We start from the raw sequence: 24,286 nt of genomic DNA on the forward strand, positions 1-24,286 counted from the left end.
TTTCCTGTGGTTTTGAAGTCAGGAAGGATCTTGTGGTAGGAAGGAACAGAAATTGATTTTGATCTTGCTGAGTACTCTTACTTTATTCTTTAAAGCATCACTTACCATACAGTAGATGTGTATGGATTTATAAAAGGTCGCTCATTTCCTACAAAATAGCAAGTTGACCACAAAGATATAATACCTGTAGCCACACATGTGTAGTGTCTTCTAATACCAAAATCTCCATTACCAAATGACAAATAATTTTGAAAAAAGCTCCCTAGAGGGATGAGGTAAATGGTAAAGGTTTTTCTCTTTTGTTGAGGGTTCTTTTTAGTTCTCAGTGATAATTTTCAACATTATTGGCATAGTGCATAAGAGATACTGTTGTTAAACACTTCCCTCCTGATGAAAGTGCAAGTCTTCTTTTGGAAGATGGAAACCATCAGTTTGTGCAGAGCCCACCGGTGGATCCTGGTACAAGCCTAGGCTCTGAGGTGTTCTAAAAATAAAATCAGATTAAAAAAAAGTTAAAATAAAAAGATATTAAAATAATAATTAAATGTATTTCCAAAGAGCAGAAATTAATTTAAATTATTTGATTATGTAATAGTAATCATGATAGCATGCTAAAATTATTCTAGAGAGAACATGCCATTTGTGTTTGCAACATTCAGTTGGTTGAGATACAGGATTTATTTGTTTTTAAATAAAACTGGTTAGCCGAAAGTTTACTGTTTGCCAAAATAGTGTTTGAATTCAGTGAATTGGCAGCAGAAATGCACCTGGTTCTTGTTCAGTGTTCCATTTTAAGACATATTGTTTATTTTAACAACCACTAAGTCCCTCTGCACTCTTTTGTCTTCCAACTCTACAATCTGTGGAAAGAAAAGCACATGTGCACTGTTAGAAATTGCTTAAAATGACAAGAGAATTACTTTTAAATAATTTATAAGGCAGGAACTTAAGGTACTTAAGTATCTTTCTCAACAAAACCTTGCTATTTATTTCCTAGCAAACTATGTTTGCTTGCTTAACAGTGTTTGATAATTAGAAAAGAAACAGCTTTGGCAACAAAAAGATGTTTATAATTTAATAGGGTAGACTGAGTGAATCCAAATTCCTAGATCTCAAGAATGTTGCTTTACAAATTCTCTAGCCTTCTGTAACTGTAATCAGCAATAATCAGTCAAAAATTGTCAATTATTTATAAACTGGTTTGTTCCTGCTCTTTTTCTTTTCGTAAAGAATAGTATCTGAGAAGTGTCTCTGTGTAGGCAATAGCTAGCATTCTGGTATGCAACCATGTCATGTGATGAGATGGGATGTTTGACTTTTATTGAAATTTTCTTCTCCTCTTCAACCCAAAGTAAATAGCTATTCAGTAGGGAGGTGCCCTCACATGTAGTTAAACACTTGTTTTTCCCAGAGGGCCCCTTCAGTATTGCAAAACTCAAGGGCTGAGGCAAAACTTTGGTACCTTAACAGGAATGCAGATGACTATCTAAGAAAACAGCAGCTTTTATGCCATTTCTGGTGAGTGAAGCTGAAGGATAAATTGGTACTGAATAAATGGTAATTCCAACTTGTAGTTACCAGTTGGCTGCAATATTCTTTGAGACAAAGAGATGTGATAGAAGGTAAGGATGAAAAAGTGGCCTCCAGCAATTTCCCTCTGTCTGTCAGAGAAAATAGACACCCCTATAGAAGATAGAAACATTTACACTGTAAAATGCTGCCAGCTTGAAACAGTATCTGAAATGCCTTGGAGTGTCTGTCTTTCATTGATTTTTCTCTGAGGAAACTTAAGTCTTTTATTTCTTGAAGCTCTGTATGTTCCTTTTTTTAAAACATATATAATGTAAAACTCGTTAGTCCACTTAATCATGAAGGTGACAACGAGTTGAAGAAAAAATAATATAAAATTGTTTCTTTTGTATGTTAACACTATTGAATGAAAACATGGAATTACAAGGTTTCATTTCTAAGTGTGCAGCAATAGTCAATTCTCTTTCTTTTCCTCCATTAATACAGCATTAATTGTAAAAGAACTGCAGCTTAAATTTTTTGTTAGCTCAGTATGTTAGGGAGTAAATATAAGTTCACACAGGTGTTTTCAATATTGTGCTTGATAAGCTAAGATTGCTCTGGACTATATTTGCTCTGGACTCTCATTTTCATGTTTTGGGGATTTGGGATTTTCGGTTGTGTTTCGTGTGGGTTTTTTGTTGTGTGTTTTGGGTTTGGTTTTTTTTTTGTCTGGGTTTTTTGTTGTTGCTTTGGTTGTTTTTTTTTGTTTGGATGGTTGGTTTGTGTTGTTTTTTTTTTTTCCCTTGGTTTGGTGTTTGTGGTTTTTTTTGGTTATTGTTGTTGTTTTTTGCTTTATTTTGTTACCAAAAAGAAATTTATTGTAATATTTTGGATAGGTCAGATAAGAGCCAACCGTTAAGTGTAGCCAGGGGCTAGACTTTCAAGGGATTTACTAATTTAAAGTGACTTTTTTGGCTCTTTTAAAATAATATCTCTTAAGATATACTGAATACTTCTTTGAAAGTCTGGAGTATTTGCTGAAGTGTTAAGCTGAGTTCCAGAACTTGGCCTGTCCAGTTACACTGAAAGCTATTTTCTACCTTTTCCCCTAACATGTAAGCGTACTGATAAGGCAGTGTCTGAAGTGAGGAATTATGTGCATTTTACTTAGGGCCCTGGGACATTGATTTTGCTAGGTACCATTTTTCAGTGCTGCTGAGTTTAAACTTATCTCAAATAAAAGAGAATCCTTCCAACAATCCCTCTGGCTAAGAGCCAGAGAAGAATAGTTATAACTAACCTAAATAATGAAAGTCTTATGTTTGAAGACAAGAACAGAAGCAGGGTCTCCTAGGCATTTACCCTAGGCACCTGTTTTTTTCCATGTGCCTCTAACTACCTCTACTTCCATTTCTTGCTACCCTTGCCTCCACACCCCCCAGTATCAATGTCTTTAACAGTGCACAGGTTTATTTGAAGCATGGGTTGCACCCGTCAATTACTTTCAAAGCTACTGCAGAGCCAACTATTTGCTTTTTAAAAAAAGCATTTTAATGTCTTCCAATTTATTTCTGTCCTGTGTGAGTAATAAGCACTGTTGTTATCCCAAGGATTTATTCACTAGCCCTTTGCCAAAAGCTTTTGTTACACTTTTAGACCCAAAGACCACAGGGTGAAATTTGAGTGGTTTAATAGATGTTTAAGGTAGTTTATGGTACATTCAAATATCTTTTGCTGTTGTATTTTTGTAAGACTATGCAAAAGACTTCTCTCTTCAGCACAGGAAGATTCAGACAGTAGAAACTAGGAGGAAGGCAACAAATGCTAGACTGTGTCTAGCATTATCTTAGGGATCATGTAATGCTGCTTTTTCAACCAAGCCTATCTTTGCCCAGGTTATATGCATTTTTGAGCAGGCCTGCATTTACCTTTTAGCGTGTACTTGTTTCTTAGTCATGTCAACTACAGTCTATGGTTGTTAATATTGTTAATTTAAGCATAATGTCCAAATCAATATCTCCTTCTATGTACAGATACGACAGTATAAGCCTCTTTGCCAAATCTTACAAGCTGCTTAGTGGACCAGGTTGAATAAAAAGTTCTGAAAGGCAAACCTCTGCCACAGTTGCTTTCCTCTCTGCACCCGCTTTCCTCTCTGCACCCGCAACAACTCTTCTTCTTTGTTATGAAGGCAATAGGGCATCCCACCTGGTTAGCTTCATTAGACAAGGAAAAATAACTTTCATGATGGTGAAGGTATTGGATATATTTTTTTATTGGATATATTTTAACACCTGACTTGCTTGGGAATAAAGCATTGGAGATTAAAAGTGTAACTGGAAGAAACAAACCAAAATTCAAATTAGGATTTGGTGCTTGCTTGTTCTGTGACTTTCCTAAGACCAGAAAGAGAAGCATTTAAGTCCTGTTTCTGTGTCTGCACCAAAGCATGCATACACTGAACTACCTTGCACGTCATATATATATGAATGTTGAGTCCAGTAACCAAAGAAAATGTGAAGGGCATAATCAGTCATGGCACCATTTGCACATGATGTTAGAGGTCATAAAATCAATGCATGTGCATGAATGCACTTGTGAGTTATGATGCCGAATTAGTCATAATTGTTGAATGACAAATCTCTGGGAAGACTTACAAAACAACAGACAGCATGAAATTGGTTGGAATTTTCTTGGGTTTTTTTAGGCCACCATGAAGCAATAGCAATCTTCTTTTTGGTAAATCCTGAAGTAATCATATTGTTCTGCCCTTTAGCTGGTCTTTCAACATCACGTACCTTGCCTTTTTTGGCTAGATTTCTTTCCATTGACTCTTTCCTCTTGGTCCTGCTTCAGGATTTCAGCTAGCCACTGCACCACTCCCTTCATAAGAAGACTAATGATTTTGTGGTGTGATGTTCACCCTTTTCTGCCCATCAGTAAACGTGTTCTGCTGATTAGAAAGGCCTGACGAATTTCTGCTTACAGCTTGTGCAAAATGTGTTTTTTTGTTATGAAGGTGGCTTGTTATGAAGGTGGATCAGGTAGCCTTGGTTCTATGACACACGTTGGTTTTGAAGGAGGGCTCTTCCAGCAAATTTGGCATGCTGGGATTTATTTGGATTATCCTGTAACTGTCCGTTTTGTTCAATCTGGCACACAGGTTAATTAAGCATACGTGCTAAGTTTCTGCCATTGAATATATACATCAAATACTGAAGAACTGAGAACTTTTCATGGAAAGGTTTCTGCAGCAAACATCTTCTACAAATAGTGGTTCTCTTTAGCGAGCCATAGAGAGGGTTTTTTCCCCTTTGCATGTATTTTCAAGGTGGTATTAGTACTTGCATAACCACTTAATATATATGTGCTGGTGTTTTTTTTCTTGACTTCAGAAAAGAGAATCATAAAAGACTAGTCCTTCTGAGTCCCACAACTTTATTACTTCAGTGTCTCAGTTTTGAAGAGCTACTTGTCTCTCAAGTAGTACGGGCTAGATATTGTTTCTCTTATCTTATTCTGCACCTTGAAGAATGTTTCCTAATCTGTTACCCATTTGAGAGACTTGCTAAACTTCTGAAGCTCATCTTAGGCTTCTGGTGTCGAGATATACCGTGTCTCCCTTTCAGTAAATACATGTAAAATATTTTTTATATGAAGAACATTTGTTTCTAAGTCATTTAGGTACAATATAAATTTTCCACTAAATACACATAACTTATTGTGTTAGTATATGCTTGTATTGAGCATGTGTAGATCATCTTCAAGTACTTTTTTTTGAGAAAAGTAAATACTATAATTATCATCATATAAGCTTACTATATATTGCTTCTACTATTGCTGTAATACTTGAAAATAACTCACGAGTCTCTTGAGTCCCAGTGCAAAACTTTTAAGTTCTACAAGCAAATTAGGAAATCAGAAAACTCTGCTAAATGTATGTGTGCCTTAACTTCCCTTTTCAATATGTGGACCTGTTTAGAAACACCTAAAGATCAGTTTATTAAAGGTGCCATAGCATGGTGCAGCAATTTTATTAATAATGGCAATATTGTGAAATTACACGTTCCATACTTAACAGAAAGAGCAAATTAATTATGTTGACCTTTTAGATGGCCCCTTTAAGCCTTTTTGTTTTATACTGTGGTCCTGTACAGTTTTCAGCAACCAGTGTTTTTCCACTATTTTACACTTAATGAGCATAACTAATTCTTGCTGAAAGCCTAGTGGTATAGTAAGAGAAATGCCACAGTTCACTGTGTGTGTGCTGTTCCAGCTGTAAGGAAGAATAATCATGAATTCTAAACCTCAACATTTGGAGTATACACTTGCAAATTCATGAAGTGTTCCTGAAGATGGGCTTTGGTTTTGGTATGAAGGAAGGGAAATAGTTTCATGTAGTTCAATGACTTTGAAAGGCCTTAAACTTTGCTTAGTATTTTGTACTTGTGGCAATGTTTCTGTACCGTGATGTTTTGTTGTTCTTTTGCTGGTTATCCAAGTACAAGGTACTTCAAGTTAAGTCTTTGCTTAAAATGGCTGAAAAAAGTTTGCAGAAGTAGAATCAAAATGACACAATAGCTTCTGTATATTGGGTTGCAGTAGTAAATGTCTGTTCTTTGTACTTTGGATCATGGCACAAGTATTATTTTCTTTTGATCCCAGGTGGGCAAAAGTGGGATGTTATATTACAGTAGTATGCTAAGGGTGAGTTTGTGCTGGCTGGCTCTGCCTCTGTTCCATATTGGCTGGACAGCAGCCAGCCTCTGGTCTAGAAGCTTGTGCTTTGTGAAGCACATTTTCTTGCTCCAGTGTACTTGTAAAACCATTACAGTACAAATGTGATCCTTTTGAATGTTTGGGAAATACACCTGTAAAGTAAGATACACAGGTACCCCATCCAAGGCAGTGGAAAGAATTCAAAAGTTTATTTAGAAGTCCAGAACACGAGAAACTTACAAATACCTGACAGTGCTATTTAAGCAAAGGGCCCCAGGGAGAAAAACGCAACTTTGGGCCCTTCTCCAGGGCCCTTTTATCCTCTCTGTTTCTCCACACCCCCGCCTGCCTTTCCAAGGCCTTTGTACATGTCTGTTAGGGTTATCTCTCTCTGGCATAGCAGAGAGAGAGAGAAGACAGCTCTCTCTGCAACCCCCTCTGGACTGCAGAGGGGGGAAAAAAAATCTAACCCTCTTGAGAAGGCACTTTGCAGGCTTCCTAAGCTAAGTTTCTAGCTTTCCCATTACAAATTCTTTCGAAAGCACAACTATTCCTATGCACGTTAACCTTTGCACAGCATAAAGGTTCTGTGGGGTTTTGGATGCCCTCTTTTTTGCTTCTCAAAACATTCAAAGTTTAAGGACCTCGTGAGCCTGTGCGTCCTGCCTGTTAGCATCTTACTAACAATTCCCCTCAGTTCGTTTCCTTTCAGAGTATTTTTTCACTTTTTGTTTTTGTGATACATGCCTTGTTTTCTTCAGCCTCCTTTATTTTCTGTAACAGTCAGGGACTTGAGAAGGATAGCAAACCAAACATCTTCCTGATGAGTTTGCTACTACTATTTCATGTTGGAAAACTAGATTTTTTCAAAATGTAATGCATATATGAACATTAGCCTTTGCTTGAATGTCTTGGATAGAAGATGGCTTCATACCTTTTTTCTTCCTTTCCAGTCAATTCTGTTATCCTCAAATTATAATTTTCTAAAAACTCTTTAAAAATGTATTAAAGGATTGCCAGATGAATGTTTATGAACTAGGAATTGATCTCACAGCCTTGTACCCATTTACCAAATCAAGACCTGCTTTTTATATCACAGTTTGAGAGTTGCACTAAGTGCAACTCTCCATCAGTTCAGGTATCATCTGTACTTGCAACAGTCAGCATAAAAGCTTTGAAGAGGTATATCTTGAAGCCTCACTTAACAGAATTTAGATCTTCTATACATGGCACACCCAGTAATCTGATAGCCCTCAGATGTGGGAATATGCAACCAGAAGTACGTAGTACTGCAAAGGGTGATGTGTCCCAGAAAGCCTGGAACTGATAACAGCAGAAGCATCAGCAAAACTGGTTGAGTGATGTGGTTTGAGAACATCTTTCTAAACACGTCCATGGATAGGTTTAACCAGTGGTTATTCCAAAGCATTCTTGTGATGGAGCACCACTAAGAGCACCAGTATTGTTCTGTATCTAGAACAATAAAATTTGAGCAACATGGTGATTTGCCTGAATGAATTTGTTGCAGGTAAACTATCTATAGGATGAATTAATTTATGTAGAAATGCTATTATGTTTCTTCTAGTAATCTAGCTAACTGCAGGTGTCAGTGTTGAGCCTCAGCCTGTATTCAAGCATGCAGACTGTTAATAGTCCAAAATCATCAAGTACTGCAATTCAGGCTTATGAAGGAGCAAAAGAGGCCTGAAACTGAAGCGAGGAAAACAGTTGGGATTTTTTCCTCACAGAGAACCAAAATGCAGTGACACTAAAACTAAGTTTGTGTCTTAAGTGAGACTCATCGTTTTGCATCAAGAGTTTTTAATACACATTTTTGTTTCTTTTCATATCTTCAAGGCAGATGCAGGAAGTTCCCAGCTTAAAAGCATTTTTGCATCATCCCAAAAGAGAGAGCCAGTTGTCTGGTTCTTGGAAAGTACTGCCAGCATAGCTTGTGTTGTGTGCTTTGTGTCTTTTATCAGTCCTGACTTGTTTCATGTGCAGCCATTTACCGCTTTGCAAGAACAGAAACACTTGAACCAAAAAGTGTGTGCTTTCTCATTTAGGTTTGAACTTCTAACTCTTACATTAACAATGAACAGGTAGATTTATTTTGAGGATACAAGAGCCACTTTTATCCATTGTTCAACTGAGAAGTCATTCAAGTGCTGACAGTCCCTGAAATAGAAAATGAATGTTGTCCAGGGCCACAGCTGTCTGGCGGTGATGCACATGTACATTTGGAGTAACGTTTAGAGCAAAATTTTGTGAGCTGCTGTGTGGTGAGATACAGCTGTTATTAAAGGAGGAACTAACAGGTTCGCTTCCCCCTAGTTTGAGGTGAGTCATCCCAAAGACAGAGAAGGCAAAGCCTGCTGGGGTCTGGGAGCTTGAGAGCAGTAGCTGATTGTTCAGTGCAGGAGAACAGGTTTTTCTAGCAGCTGTTTGTTTTAGGAAAAAAGATGCCAAAAACTCACATAGCTTCATTTGGATATGGAAACAGTCTGTGAAAAGAACCACTGTAAGGAAATAGCTTGTAGATTGTATTACCTTTTTAACCAACACATTTCCGTTTCTCCTTAGCTGCAGTAGTTCGGATTTCATTGAACTTGATTGTCCCTCCAGGCTCCTCCCTTGTGTTCACATTTTTATTTGCTTTTTCTGGCTGATACAAGTCTCATGATTCTTTAGCAAGACCATTTACCTCCAGGAGCAGGAACAGCAGCTGCAGCTCAAACAGCGGGAGTAGAGGCATTTTTGGCCTTTTAAAGCTAGGGGTTTTACCCTAACTTTGACTTTCCTCTGTGCATAGTTTTGCTTAGAGAATATTAGTTGATTTAAATGAGCTACTGATTAACTATTGCAGAAAGTTCCTGACTGTGCCTAGTAAAGAGATAAGAAGCTTTGTTGTGGTTCGAGAGCTGGAAATACAAACCACACGTATTTCTGTATGGATTTTATAGGAAATATACAGGAAGAACTTGCAAGGAATGAAGGCCTGTCTTTGTTTGAGAGGGAGAAAGGAAAGGAAAGCACACAGAAAAAGATTTAACTTTGATGGAATGCAGCTCTGGACTTGTCCAGGTTTGCCTGAAGGTAAAAATATTTATTTATGAGGTTGAAAAAAATAATCCAGATCTTCTGTAATGTTTCCTGCTGCAACATGAACAAGGGTACAGTTTGCAAAGGTTTGTGTATTTGCAGCCATCCTGGTTTTGTTCAGGTGGACTGAATCAGAACAGCTCTTGCTGAATTTGTGGTATATGAGTTTACCTAACTGGCTTTCATTGGTATGTGTTTTCCCAAGTGGTGAATGGACAGGGGGTAGCTGTGGGGACAAGTCAAAATACTGAAAGACTGAAATCTTTAATTCACAAGCCTGCCTTTGTATATTTGGATTTTAAGGAGGGAAGTGCCAGGAAAACACAGACTTCGAAGGGTGCCACTAAATTTGGTATGTGTTAGTATTTCAGGTCCTAGTTTTTAAATAAGTTGCTCTTTGTGTATTAGGTAGAGGAATAAAAATATACACATACCCTTTGCTTTGAGGTTTTCATTTGTAGGGGAGTCCCTGATGTGGGGGCGGGGGGTGTGTGTAATTCACACTTGGTGTGGGAATGTAATGGGGCTTGAGCCTGGGCAGTTCAGAGAGCTCGAACAGCTCCTGGGAAGAGCAGTTAGGCTGAAAGAAAGTGGGTCCCTTTGGTTTGGTTAACTAAATTCCAGCATTTCTTAGGTCTCCATTGTGAACTTTCCTTGTTTTTTGACAGCTGTGTTACTCCTGCATTTTACAGAGTGTTGCTTCCTTGGAAAAAAAAATGAGGGCAGGGATTGAGTTGTGCATGGAGATGAGGTGTTGAATGCTCTGTGGTACCATCACTTAGCAAGGTGAATAGAATAAAATGTTGTACTGCCATTATATTTTCTCATTTTCTCTGTTCAAAAATTTTCCCTACCTATATGCATAGATTAACTTTTGCAATTAAGTTGGTTATCACTTCTTTTTGAAAAATATGAATGAAGACCAGGGTAAAGTGAAGTCCAAAAGTCCTAGTGAAGTCATATTCTAAAATTATGATTAAGAAAAAAGGTAGCATATGAAAAGAAGGTGTTACATAAGAACAACTTCAAAACCTTGTATTTTGGAGGTTTATAGTATTTGAATAGTTCATTTGTCCTAGTTTTATGAAAAAATAAACTATATATATATATAGTTTTTATAAATATGATTTTTATATATATATATATATATATAGTTTGTATAGTTTAAATTTAATAAGACCAACTGCAAGATGCTGGACCTGGGTTGGGACATCCCCTGATATCAATACAGGCTGGGGGGATGAACAGATGGAGAACAGCCCTGCTGGAGACTCATCAGAACAGCTGGATTTGTGTTTAACTGCAGGTCTCATTCTTTCTCATCTGTTTATAATGCAGAGTGATAATTTTTTGTTCCTAAAAAGGCAGCTGTCTAGTAGAGCAAAATGTCTAGTTGCAAGTAAATTGTTTTGATCTACAATCACAGGTATTTCTTTGTGACATCTAGCAATATCGTATTGATATTTAAATTCAGAGCCAAAAATCAGCAGGTCCCAAACTTTTCTGTTTTCTCACTTCACTTGTAGACACATAACATAATATGACTCCTTGAGCTCTAGCATAAATATCAAAAGTAATGTCTGCCAGGCTCTGACCATCCTACTTGTGACCAGTGAGACCTCTGTTTGGGAAGCCACTGCTTTAAGAAATTGCCTTAGGGATTTTTGAAACCTGACAGTGGACCAGACTTTCAGATATGGATACTTAAGTAAGACATCTGGTTCTCACACTTTACCGATTACATTTTTCTTATGCAGCTTAAATTTCTTTTTTATATAGCTGAATGTTCACTTTAAATGGTTCATGCAGGACTGGGAATCCTGGTAAACTGCTTGCGCATTTAGTCATGTTGAGTTCTTGGTTCTCCTCTCGTGTATGTGCATTTCCTTCCAATTTAAATAATCTACATTTATCAGATAACAGTGCAGCATGCATAAAATATAAGCTGTTGATTTATTTCATTGTGACGTTGTTCTTACTAAGTGGTTGTTTTCTTGGTTAAGAACAGTTTTAGGCTGGCACTGAGTAAGATAATACTCATGTTCACAGATGCTCAGGCATTTTAATCCAGCATTCTGCATACTAGCAATCTTGAGGTAGTAGGGTGAGACACTGAATGCCACAAAACCTGATTGCCACTGTTATGCTGACAAAATATTTCACAGAGATGTTATTGTGCAGACATAATCCCTTCAGCCATGGTGTTCAGTTCTGACAGGTTTGTGTGATTCATTTGCATATGTAATAATTGGGAAGCCCAGACAACTCACAGTTGTCAGTTGCTTATATAAAGTGGCTCTAGTAATTTTAGAAAAATTTCCAATTTCAGAGATTTTATTTTTAACAATTACCATATTGTAACAAAAACATGGTTACTGCTGAAGCTCCAGACCAGTTGTTTCCATATACAGACTCATGAACATATGCAGACTCATGTATGTAAGCTTTTCTCTCCTGGCCATGAACCTTTCAGTCTCTTACGTTTGCTGCCTCTGTTCTAACCAGTTTTTTGGGGGGGACTGTTCTGAGCCAAACCCTATGAGAAGTCCCAGAAAGACTCTTGTTCCCACCAGTATCTCTTTATCAATCGGGCTTCTAAGGGGTGCAAATGTCATTCTTCAGTGTAGTAGACATCTATGCTTTCAAGTAATTTTGGAAAAGTGTTTGCAAAAAAGATATTTTCATTCATCTACATGACAGGTTAGGGGAGGGGGAAATTCCTCTAGCAGAGTTTTTCTTCCTTTCACCTGATTTACTAGCCCAAAGCATTCCCGCTTCCTTCCTTGACACTTAACAGGTAATGCTAACCATTCAGACAAGCATGAAACTTTTTACAGTCTCAGTGTTCACTACAAACTATAGCTCAGATTAAAACTGAGATTTGAGTGGTAATTAATTAAATGTTTTAGCAATGGGATAATTTGAGAGTTCAAAACCAGCTATTTAACTTTGACATTTATCAGAAAAAGATACTTTTAAACTTACTTCAAAGATATCTCAGAATACTTGAAGTAGTTTAAGGCTAAGCTTTGTACTAACACATAAATGCAGTATGAAGAAGAACAGTCTCTAAAAAATGCAAAATAGTCAGAATTTGAAAAAAGCAAAATCCCAACAAAGTCCTAAATATTTTAAAGTTGTTGTATCCAATCTGAAATCTGATGGAAAGAGGCACCTGCTTTAGTTTGCATCATCATCATGGCTAGGCTTCGCGAACGAAGATTTGGGAAGGGCTCTACCCATTTTTCATGCAAGCGCGTTGGTGGCTAAAAAGGCCAATACGAGAAAGGCAAGTCCGGTTGCAAAAGACACAGCAGAAAGACTCCTTAGATGGTATATTCTGCAAGGCTCGATTCTTTCTGCGTTGTCTTTTCTCCTCAAGAGTGATCCTGCGTGCCTTCTCAAAAGCATCAGCAGCGTTATAAATGGTCTGTCTCCAGGCCTCCCGATTAGAGGCCAGAGTGGACCAGTTATGGTGATCAATATGCCCGAGGCTGAGTTGTTGCTTCAGGGAGTCCTTGTATCTTTTCTTTGGAGCTCCTCTCTTGCGGCAGCCAGTGGCAAGTTCACCATAGAGCAGGATCTTAGGGAGGCGGTGGTCCTTCATCCTAGAGATGTGCCCTGCCCAACGCAGTTGCGTTCTCAGGAGCATGGCCTCAATACTCGTAATTGCTGCCTGTTCGAGAACAGATGTATTGGTCACATAGTCTGACCAATGGATGTTAAGGATTGTACGGAGGCAGCGTTGATGGAAGCGTTCTAGGAGACGCAGGTGGTGGCGGTAGATGACCCATGATTCGGAACCATATAAAAGAGTAGACAGCACTATGGCTCTGTAAACACTGATCTTGGTGCTTTTCTTCAAGTGTTTATTACGCCAGACTCGTTTATGGAGTTTTCCAAAAGCACTGTATGCCTTCGCTAACCTATTGTCTATCTCCCCATCAATCTTACCATCTGAGGAGATGAGGCTGCCTAGGTAATTAAACTGTTGGACTGAATTGAGTTCTGACTGGCCGATGGTGATGTGGGGACGGTGGGGGACTTCCTGAGGTGCAGGCTGATGGAGAACTTCTGTCTTCTTTAAGCTGACTTCCAGCCCAAAGAGCTCAGCAGCCTCTGCAAAGCAGGATGTTAAACGCTGCAGAGCTGCTTCTGTGTGGGCAACAAGGGCGGCGTCATCAGCATAGAGCAGCTCCCGGACAAGATGGTTTAGGGTCTTAGTATGGGCCTTCAGTCGCCTTAGGTTGAATAGGCTTCCATCAGTACGATATCGAATGTAGATACCGTCCTGATCATCGAGGTCTGCCGAGGCCCTTTGAAGCATCATACTGAAAAAGACTGTGAATAGGGTAGGAGCGAGAACGCAGCCTTGTTTCACACCATTCTTTATTAGAAAGGGCTCAGAAAGTGTGTTGCCATATCTGACTTGGCCGTGCTGATCCTCATGAAGTGAGATGATCATTTTAAGGAACTTGGGGGGACAACCTAAACATTCCAAAATCTGCCAAAGACCTTTTCTGCTCACAGTATCGAATGCCTTGGTGAGGTCGACAAAGGTTACATAGAGACCTTTGTTCTGTTCCCTACACTTCTCTTGCAGTTGTCTGAGAACAAATATCATGTCTGTGGTGCTCCTGTTGGCTCTGAAGCCACACTGACTTTCAGGTAGAATTTCTTCTGCTATAGCGGGTATTAGTCTGTTCAGGAGTATTCTTGCCAAGATTTTGCCAGCAATGGAGAGCAGAGTAATACCACGATAATTTGAACAGTCTGATTTAGTACCTTTCTTCTTATACAAGGTGATGATGACTGCATCACGAAGGTCTGAAGGTAGTTCGCCTAGTTCCCAACAGCGCACCACAAGCTCATGAAATTTAGCATGGAGTGCAAGGCCCCCATGTTTCCAGACTTCAGGTGGGATTCCATCAACCCCAGCTGCCTTGCCGATTTTCACCTGCTGTATGGCCTTGAGGGTTTCCCCTAGAGTGGGGGCAGTATCCAATTCGTATTTCACTGGTTGTTGTGTGATGGACTGAATTGCTGAGTCTTGTACTACACGGTTGGTACTGAAAAGAGTCTGAAAGTGTTCAGACCATCTATTCAGAATGGAGGTTTGATCTGTCAGAAGCGTTTGACCATCTGCACTGAGTAGTGGGCTTTGGACTTGGTATGTAGGCCCGTATGCTGTTTTCAGGGCCTCATAGAATCCTTTGTGATCCCCTGTATCTGCACATAGTTGAGTTTTTGCAGCTAGATCGGTCCACCATTTGTTCTGGATGTCACGGAGTTTCTGTTGGAGCTTGCTGCAAGCAAGACGAAAGGCTGTTTTTCTAGCGTGACAGGAAGGCAGTGCAAGGTGTGCTTGGTGGGCGGTTCTCTTCTTCCTCAACAATTCCTGGATTTCTTGATTATTTTCATCAAACCAGTCCTTGTTCTTCTTGAGGGAGAACCCTAAGGATTCTTCAGAGGATTGCAGGATGCTACTTTTAATATGCTGCCAAATTGTTTCGGGAGAGGAAACTGCAGAATCTGTGGAATGGTTATCAAGCTTAGTTTGAAGGTTTGCCTGGAATCTTTCTCTTACTGTGGCTGATTGGAGATCGTTAACTTGGAGTCTTCTCCTTGGGATACTGCCCCTCTTGGGTTTGAATTTGAGATAAAGGTTGAGTTTACAGCGCACAAGCCGATGGTCTGTTTGACATTCTGCGCTGGGCATCACGCGGGTATGGAGGACATCGCGGACATCTCTCTGTCGCACCAAGACATAATCAGTGAGGTGCCAATGCTTAGACCTGGGGTGCATCCAGGTTGTCTTCAGACTATTTTTCTGCTGAAAGATAGTATTGGTGATGGTGAACTGTTGCTCCGCACAGAATTCTAGCAGAAGTCGACCATTATCGTTGCAGTTTCCAACACCATGCTTGCCTAATACTCCTTTCCAGGCTTCAAAATTCTTACCTACTCTGGCGTTGAAATCACCAAGGATAATGATCTTATCATCTGCGGGCACCTTTTGGGTAAGACAGCGCGGGTCAGTGTAAAATTTATCTTTTTCAGCAGGGTCAGCTTGGAGAGTTGGGGCATATATACTGAAGATGACAACGTGTTGCTTGTTGTTTAGTGGAAGGCGTAGGGAGATAATGCGGTCAGAGTGACCTGTCGGCAGATTTTCGAGTTTAGGGACAATGGAGTTTTTGATCATGAAGCCGACACCTGAGAGATGTTTTTCGGTTCTGGGCTTACCTGACCAGAAGAGTGTGTAACCGGCACCATGTTCTCTGAGGCTGCCTTCCTCGTGAAGGCGAACTTCACTGAGAGCAGCAATGTCGATGTTGAGACGAGCCAGTTCATGGGCAATTAGGGCAGAACGTCGCTCAGGACGTCCACTATTGGCAGAATCGAGCATGGTTCTGATGTTCCAACATGCTAGAGTTAATTTGAGTACACCTTTGGAGGCAGGTGCATGCCTTTGTCTTTTGCTCTTTGTGCGACCGCATTGGAAGAAGATGCCCGTCGGTCTGCGGTTAACCAACCGGGTGAAGGTGGAGATGAGCTTTGTTTAGGCCACCTTTTCTAGGCCCCTCTCCGAGTGGAGCAAGCAGTGCTGTCCTTGAAAAGGCTGCTTGGTCGTTCAGGGTGCTGCCCCAAGAGACTCTCATCTCCGTCAGTCTCAAATGACCAATATCCTGAACCGCCTGCATGCAGGGTTGAGTCTGCGGCTCCCAGTGCATCTTTCACCTACCGTTTCGACCCTCGCCCGTCGCTACAGGACTTTTTGCATGTGGGTAAAGCCTTCAAGCCTGCGCAATGGATTTTTTAGGTGAGATGCAGTATGCGCGGAACTGAACCCACCCTTTAATCCTGAGGTTCATCTGCCAGGGCCGAGCAAGCTTGGACGGTGGCAGCGAGGTCCTCAGGACGTAGGTTTGATTAGAGTGACCTTCTCTGAGATGGATGGCCTTCCAGGGCTAAGCGAGCTCCATCTGCCCGGGTTTGGGATGAGAGTTGTCCTTCTCCTAGGATGACTGCCAGAAGGCTAATGAGCTCATCCTGCCCAGGGATGTAGTTTATCTGGTCCTATGGTTTCGACCTGTCTGGCATGGGCGACCCTACCGAAGGCATGAACCCTCGCCAGCATAGCTCGCAACCACACAGGGGTACATAGGCTACGTTCCTGTTAGAACGATTTGGGCAAGTCTTTTATTTCCAGTAACAACCCTTTGTCCTGCCCACTCTTTCAGGTTGTAACAGAGCAAAGCAAATATATCCAGAACATGCCAAACCTGGGCAGTAGCCGCAGGAGAGCCAAAACGAAAGAAATAAATAGACAAACAGACAAACCAACCGACCAACCGTTCTGGCCCCCGTACCTGTCCAAGGCTGAGGTACCTTACAAGGCCCCAGCCTGGCCGGGACCCCCATCAATCAAAAGAACCCTCTGTCCACCCAGACCTTATCCTTCCCCCACTGTGTTACCACAAATTCCAGGTGCACTGCTCACATGTGATGTGATGTTTCATACGGGACAGCCCTGCTCTCCCACCCGCCAGTCGAAGGACCCCCATGGCCAGCTCAACACCCATCCCTCTGCTCCGTCCCCCTCCCCCTCTCCCTCCCTCCCCAAACCTGGAACGGCAAACCTCTGTGTGCTCCGAAGCTGTGCTCTCATCTTCCACGGGGGTGCAGTGCTCGCTGGCAAGGCTCCCCCTCTCTCTCCTTTCTCCTGCCGCGGCCTTGCCTGGGGCCCAAAACCGCGCGCGCAGAGCGCGCGCGGCGCGAAGCCCCCGGGCCGGCGCGGTGTCCTGCACAGCGCCTGCAGCAGCCCCCGAGCCTAGCGGGGTCCCGCATGGCGTGTTCAGGGCCACCGGCCAGGCGCGGAGCTCCGTGCGCGCAGCGCGGAAGTTTCCCGCCCGCGCGAAGCCCCCGGGCCGGCACGGTGTCCTGCACAGCGCCTCTTTAGTTTGCATACTTCATAGGTAAACAGCAAACTATGAGCGTAAGCAACTAAGCCCCTATCCTCTGAAAGCTGTGTTCATATTTATACCCAATGGGGCTAATTCTTAACCCCATTAAAAAAAAAAAAAAAAAAAAAAATTGAGAATTATTTTTGTACATTTTCCAGTTTGTGTGTAACATTACTATACAGATTGAAGAGAAAAAACCCTAGCTTTCTAAAAAAAACTTTCTTTGTTTTAAGTGGAAACATAAAGAGGGGGGATGAATAATTCTTGATATTTATAATCCAATTATGTGGCTGTAGGTTTCTTTGTATTCCATTTTCTGTTTGTGGTTTTTGCTCTTTTTTATTTTTCCTAAATGAGTTTTTAATAAGATGAACTCGCATCTCTTCTTCAGAATGGAAGCTGTACAGTTCACAGTCGGAAGACCCCCAAATAGTTTGTGGTTGCTTAGTGTTCCAGGCAACATGCAGAATAAATTTGATAATTTTGTATTAGGGTTGAAGTACTGGAAGGGGTTGAAGTACTGGACAGGGTTTTCTCTGAATCTTACAGAGTGCACATGTGGAAGACACTCAGGTCAGTAGTCCACTGTCAGTCTGTCCGTCTTCTTGTTTGTACTGCTGTTACTGTGCTTGGATGGTACTGTGTGATGGTACAGGGAAGGCTAACAGAGGGAAATACACAAAGGTTTTCCATTGCTTCCATAGCTGTACTTAAGAATTTGACAGGTTTTTTGTACTTAACATTTCTGCAAGGAGAATTAAATGTGCATGCTAGAATGTTTGATCTGGTGTGAAGTGTTTATGACTGACTGGCATGTCTGAAGGGTTTACAGCACTGTGCGTAGGAGAAAAGTCAGACAGGAAGACTTTGTAATAGTTCAAATATACAAGTTCGGTATTTACTTAACTGTGTTCCAGTTCAGATCTGTAACCTCTTCAAGTCTGTGTTGTGTCAGGATATTCAACTACTCCAAACAAAGCAGGTTTTTAATTGGTTTCTTTTCTAGTTTTTAAACTCAAAACTAAGCAAACAGAAAAGCATCACCTAATAGTTACTCAATACTTCCACATGAAGTGCCAAGTGTGCTTCATTGTCCTAGAAGTCACAGCTTATGAGAAATCACAGCATGAAAAAGTCTGTTATTGTCGAGTATATATTTTATGTGATTTCTATTTGCAATAAAGCATAATATCTAAAATGTTACATGTGTGATAAAACATGTATGTAGGAGACAATTCTGAGGCTGAGATTTGAATCTTTAACTTTGATTCTCTTGACTTTCTGCTGCATGTTTTATATTCATTTTTTGTTAGTTATTGAACAGAAATAATGATGGCTGCAACATGAAAGAAAATCAGTAGATCAGAATAAAAATACAGGATGCATGTCTTGAGATAGCAAAAAGCAGCAGGGTTTACAGATACCAATAACAGTTCTGGCATCAAAGTCAATATAGTTGCTTCAGTGGAGCCATCTACTTGAGTTCATTAGTCCTTTTTTGAAAGAAAACCATGCAACGCATACTAGATCCTCCACACGTGTGGAAATTTCATACTCTAATATTTACTTGTGCATCCTTTGTGAAGAGGCCTTATATATATTCCAAGGACTGCAACTCTGATTGAAAGCTTGTTTTGTCCTTGCACCACCAAGAAAGGGAGAAAATGATTCTTCATAGTGTAGTTAGACTGTCAAATAGCATGAACTAATATAATACGTATACTGAAGGCAAGAATTGCTGGTAGGTTCCTACTGTTCTTGCTCTGAATGGAATGCATAGTAGCTACCTCTCAAATTTCTAGTGCTGTAATAGCGTGATTCTTCAAACATAGATGAAGAGTTTGTGGAGCTATAAATATGCATTCAAAACAGCATAAAAAGAGTGAATTATATTTGATCTTGCTCTATAAATGGCATGTATTTTAGTCTAGAAAACTGTTATAAATTGAAATGTAAAATGAAAGAAGATAATGCCATTGGTGGTTTGCTGTAGTTGTAGAGTAAACAATACCATTAGTGTTAGCAATACTTCATTGTGGTATGACACCAGTCAAAATCCTTATATCATACCTTCTCCTTATGTCTCCCTTTCTTTTCACTTATCTCTCCACAGTGCTGCATACCCAAGGTCCCATTGATGGCAGTCTCTATGCAAAAGTGAGAAAGAAGAGCTCTTCAGACAGCAACATCCCTGGTGTTGCTCAGGGTGCTCCTGTGACTGGCAGTCCTGATCACAGTGATCATACCCTGTCTGTTGGTAGTGATTCAGGACACTCCACAGCTTCCATCAGGACAGACAAGACTGAGGAACACCGTATGCCAGGAGTCAAATGTGGTCTGAGCCCACAAGAGAAGGCAGAACTGGACCAGCTCCTTAATGGCTTTGGTCTGGAGGATTCTGTGAACACCACCAAGGATATGACTGATGCTCAAAGCAAGTACAGTGGGACTCACCACATAGTGCCAGCTCAAGTTCACATGAATGGAGTCACCAAAGTGAAGGACAGGGAGACTGATATTCTGGATGACGAAATGCCTAATCATGACCTTCACAGTGTGGACAGCATTGGAACTTTGTCTTCCTCAGAAGGGCAGCACTCCACCCACCTAGGAAACTTTAGTTGTCACAAGAGCAGTCAGAACTCACTGCTTTCAGATGGCTTTGGAAGTAATGCTGGGGAAGAGCATCATAATGCTTTTGCTGCAGACCTGGGAATTGGTGTGGATCTCCTCTATGAGAGATCATTTGCAAGAACTGAGCCAAAGTCAACTCAGCAATTGCAACAGAATCCTTCTGACTCAGCCCGTCCTCAAGCCTATGGCCCAAGTAACTACTCTACTCAGACCTGGGTGCGCCAGCAGCAGATGGTCACTGCTCACCAATATGGTTTTGCCCCAGAGAATGAAATTAGGGTTGGCATTCATAACGCTGTGGAGAATTTGGGCAATGTCCAGAGCCAATCTCGAGTCCCAAACACGCCAACACGTGGCTCCAGCAGCAGAGATGCTGTGCAGAGAGGACTAGGAAGTATGCTGGGGGCTGCAGAAGCTGAGGAACATGCAAGTGCTGAGAGTTTTAAGTCAAGGCTAGTGCTTCAGAGGAACACAAATGGCCTGAATCTAGGACAGAACGCTGGGGACTTGCCAGCTTCTCCAACTTTGGATATTGATCAGTCCATTGAACAACTGAACAGGCTCATCTTGGAGTTAGACCCTACATTTGAACCTATCCCAACCCGCATTAACACTGTCACCAGCGATGGAAATCAAGTAAATGGCTTTGCCAGCCTTGATGTAAATGTGCAAGAGTTTGAGATTAGTCCTGTAGGCCATGAGAAATTAGCGGTCACAAACAGGAATCACTCCCAGCATGGTAAGCTGTAATACTTTCTGAACATAATGCTTTTTCTAGCACCTGTGTGTTCATGATATGGTACAACAGGACCCTCAGGTCATGACTTAAAACTTTGAGGATGATTATCAAGGGATTATTTCTGATATCCTCTTTACGTAACAATCCAAGATATTATGGAATCAAATTGATGTAAGATAAGTGAGTTTTGTGGGTACTTGGTTTTTTCTTGAAAAAAGTACTGTTCAGCAAGTTCTTACCTGTTATGGATCATCAGTTGGGATTTTTTGCTGCTGTAAATTTAAGGGAGCAGAATTTGTACATTGAGACATTTTTTGAAGGCATCTATAGTTTATTTTTTTTCATTATTATATTTTTTTCATTATTTCCATTTAAAGTAGGAGAAAAAGCTCCAACAACTTTATGTTCAAGTTTAGTGCAATGCTGCTGGCATTAAATTTTTTATGCAATATTTCTATAAATAATGTAATATTTTCCAGTAAAGTATTTTAAAACATGCTCTTTCTGAAACCTTTTTCTGTTTAAAAATTCACACGCCCCAGTGCTTGCTTGTAATCTCTGGTTCTGAAATGACTGCAGAAATGAATTGGTGGAATTAAATAATGCAACACTTGCTGAATATATTGCCTAAGTGATGCTACTAGAACTAGCAGCTTTGCAAAAGGATGAGTAGTCTGCCTCTGGCTAAGTTCACTGAAACCTGTTATTAATGATGTAGCTAAAATTTATGACAAACAAGCTCTTGCTGGTCTTACTGTCGTGTTTGAAGAGTCTATGTGGTCCAATTCCTCTGGCAGGACATTTCCCCTTACCTTCCTTCCTCCCCTTCCATCTTCCTCTTCTCCCTCTTCCTGTCTCCAGTCATGGTGCAATGAAAGAATAGTTTGTGTCTCCGTGATTTGAGGAGCTGACATGACAGAAGATGTGCCCGTGGCCTCACTGAACACAAATGAGCTGCTTCAGCTCAAGCCCTGTAGGATATGCTAAACCATTCAACGATGCATGTGCCTGACTAGTGTGTGGTTTCTTTTAATGTGCAGGCCGCACGTGATTAAGGATGGGATGCTTGTAAAGAAGGAGAAATCACAATTTTCTGTTTAGGAGGGTAACTGAAGACTAAAGAAGTCCAGAAATCCATGATGAATATATGAGAGATGCTTCACTGCTTATTTTTAATAAATGATATGCATTTTGTGATATTGATTAGTTTGTAATTCTCTTGAATCTTTTCAAATTATTGACTGATGGACGAATTGAGATTTTTTTCAACAGGAGAGAACTCTTCTCCTTAAATACAGTAAATCTAGTGAAGGGGATAAAAAGGTCGCTCAGAATAAGCCACCTTTTACAGTTGTGTGTTTAAATATATGAAGCTAAAAGAGATATTTGAATTTTTCTCAAAAATTTTGGTCATCTCCCAAAGGAAGTAGGAGTCACTTCCATTTTTAAAGTCAAGTAAATAAAGACCAGTGTCCTTGGGGCATGTTCTGGAAGAGGATTTGTTTTAGAGAATTAGTAGTCAGGAAGTAACATAAGAACAGCCCTTAAACAATATTTAAAAAAAATTAATTACTTTGTGTAGTTTTAGCACAATAATAATAATTTTTTAAAGTTTGTCTTTATGTCAAGTGCTAAAATGTTCTGTTTCTGACTTCTGCAAGTAACATTCAGTTCAGACTAGCAAGAGTTTGATTTTAAACCTGCTCATGGTTCCAAAGCTAAAACAACACATATGTGGCGTGCTGTCACCTCTGCTTGAGACTAGGAGTTCACCAGCACACGCTGATTTTCCAAATGCTGTAGAATGTATTTATTTACATATCTAGACTTGCCCCATTGATATATAACAGAATTATTTGTGCATGGCGTGCACAATGCAACAAGGGGAAAAAGCAATTTAACTGAAAGAATGTTAAGAATTAGGAACACTGGAGTGTTTTTCCCTTGATACACCATTGATCTGAGTAACTGGATTGAGAACTGGCTGCAAGTCAGGTCTCAGCAGGTTGTGATCATTGGCACAGTCTAGTTGGATGCCTGTAGCTCAGGGATCAAGTACTGAGTCTAGTCTTGTTTAATTTACTGATGACTTGGATGAAGGGGTAGAGTGCCTCCTCAGCAAGTTTGCTGATGACATAAAGCTGGGAGGAGTGGCCATAATCCTGAATGTGTTGGATGTGGTTTATCTTACCTTGGAGTAGCCTCATAGAATTTTATAGAGTTAAGATAAGCAGGCAGTTAATTAGCTATTTAAACTACTGCGGCACAGGAACTGTAACTGATAGCACAAAGAAATGCTGGCTGCTATGGTGATGAAGAAATAGCCATGAATAAAGCATAGCCAAAACAGCAGTTGCTCACAATGGCTGATCTTACACAGTCAGGTTTTAGGGGAAGCTCTATACCCCGTGACTTAAACAGTCCTTGACCTAACAAGTATATTAAGAGAATGAATTTGCCTGTGATGGAGGGAGTTGGCAAATCAGGACTGAATGGTCTGAGTGAGGTTGAATGGACAAATGAGATATTCTGAATGAGTGGGAGTGAACAGTGCTGGAGGTGAATGAGATTGACAGAATGCGTGGTATGCATGTGCCTAATTTGAGGCTGAATTCCAAGAGGATGGTGGAGTTATCTGGTCTCCTTCATGAACATGCAGAAAATGTATGCCTTAAAAGGCATGTGCATGTTTCCAGTGCCCCACGAAGCTGGAAGAATAAGCTTAAGAATGAACTGTGTGTGTGTGTCAGCTGGGATGTACATTATGGTGCATTCTTGCCTCTGCTCATATGATTCTGCACTGATTGACAGATAGGCAGCTACCTCTCCTTTCATGCTTCTTCTTAGATGTTTTTATACACATATTCCCTTAGCATAGGCCAACATGGCACAAACTACTGACTGCCCATGCAGTAGAGTTTTGGCTTCTGTCTAAAATGATGTCTTGGGTTAACTGGTCAGTGTTTTTGAAAATAGGAAGAAGCAGACAGTGGTTGTTGAATTTCTTTTCCTAGGAGGTATCTTTATGAACCATGTAAAACAGTGGCTGGTGACTGCTTTTTTCCTTCAGTGGTACATGTGAATCACTGCACTGTATGTTAAGATTTCTCCAATTTTTATCTTTTATGTGAGCTGAGTTATGCAGAGGTGAGTTTCTGGTAGTCAGTGGAGTTGCTGTTTACTAATAACACAGTGCTGCAATAGTGTTTAATTTTAAATGACAGGAAGTTTGTAGCATGAAGAAATTTTGATGTGTACATAAGCTTTTATCTGCAGCCTTATGTTCCCCCTTTATTTCACTCTCTGTATATTCTTTCATGCCTAATAACACATGACTCAGTCTACTGTTAAAGATATTTGTAAGACTTACTTTCTCAAACCAGCCATCTTTTACTGCAAGGTTTATGCTTATTGGGTAGTGAAGGAAAGCTAAACCAATGTTTTGCTTCCACCTAGAAAACTGTAAAAGCAAGAATCTGTTAATAAATTTAGAAAACAGAAAGGTTTTTACCCATTTTCATTAAAACCTACCATTGCTGTCACCCGTGTCTCACCTTGTCACTGTTAAAATGTTACAATTTGCATCTTTAGAAAAATGTTAGATGCAGTTGAG

The 24,286-nt window shown here is 40.4% G+C and overlaps 1 protein-coding gene and 1 long non-coding RNA gene across 19 annotated transcripts in view; one reads left to right on the forward strand and one right to left on the reverse strand.

Annotated features, from left to right (window-relative positions):
- TNS3 (tensin 3) overlaps window positions 1–24,286 on the forward strand; it is a 222,944-nt gene that overhangs the window by 130,289 nt on the left and 68,369 nt on the right. For all 18 annotated transcript variants that reach the window (XR_003533048.1, XM_027675943.1, XM_027675957.1 and 15 more), the window contains one exon: window positions 19,414–20,673. Coding sequence is in view for 17 of the 18 variants with exons in the window: in XM_027675943.1 (XP_027531744.1) it covers window positions 19,414–20,673 (1,260 nt within the window). In the remaining variant the exon portion in view is untranslated. The remainder of the gene's footprint in view (window positions 1–19,413; window positions 20,674–24,286) is intronic.
- Window positions 398–21,724, reverse strand: LOC113964095. The gene is made up of 3 exons (XR_003533049.1): window positions 21,486–21,724; window positions 768–860; window positions 398–484 (listed from the first exon to the last, which is right to left on the reverse strand). It is a non-coding gene; the product is annotated as an uncharacterized LOC113964095 (long non-coding RNA).

Source organism: Neopelma chrysocephalum, unplaced genomic scaffold (genome assembly GCF_003984885.1).
Source record: "Neopelma chrysocephalum unplaced genomic scaffold, ASM398488v2 Primary Assembly neopelma1_26, whole genome shotgun sequence".
NCBI classification, from domain to species: domain Eukaryota; kingdom Metazoa; phylum Chordata; class Aves; order Passeriformes; family Pipridae; genus Neopelma; species Neopelma chrysocephalum.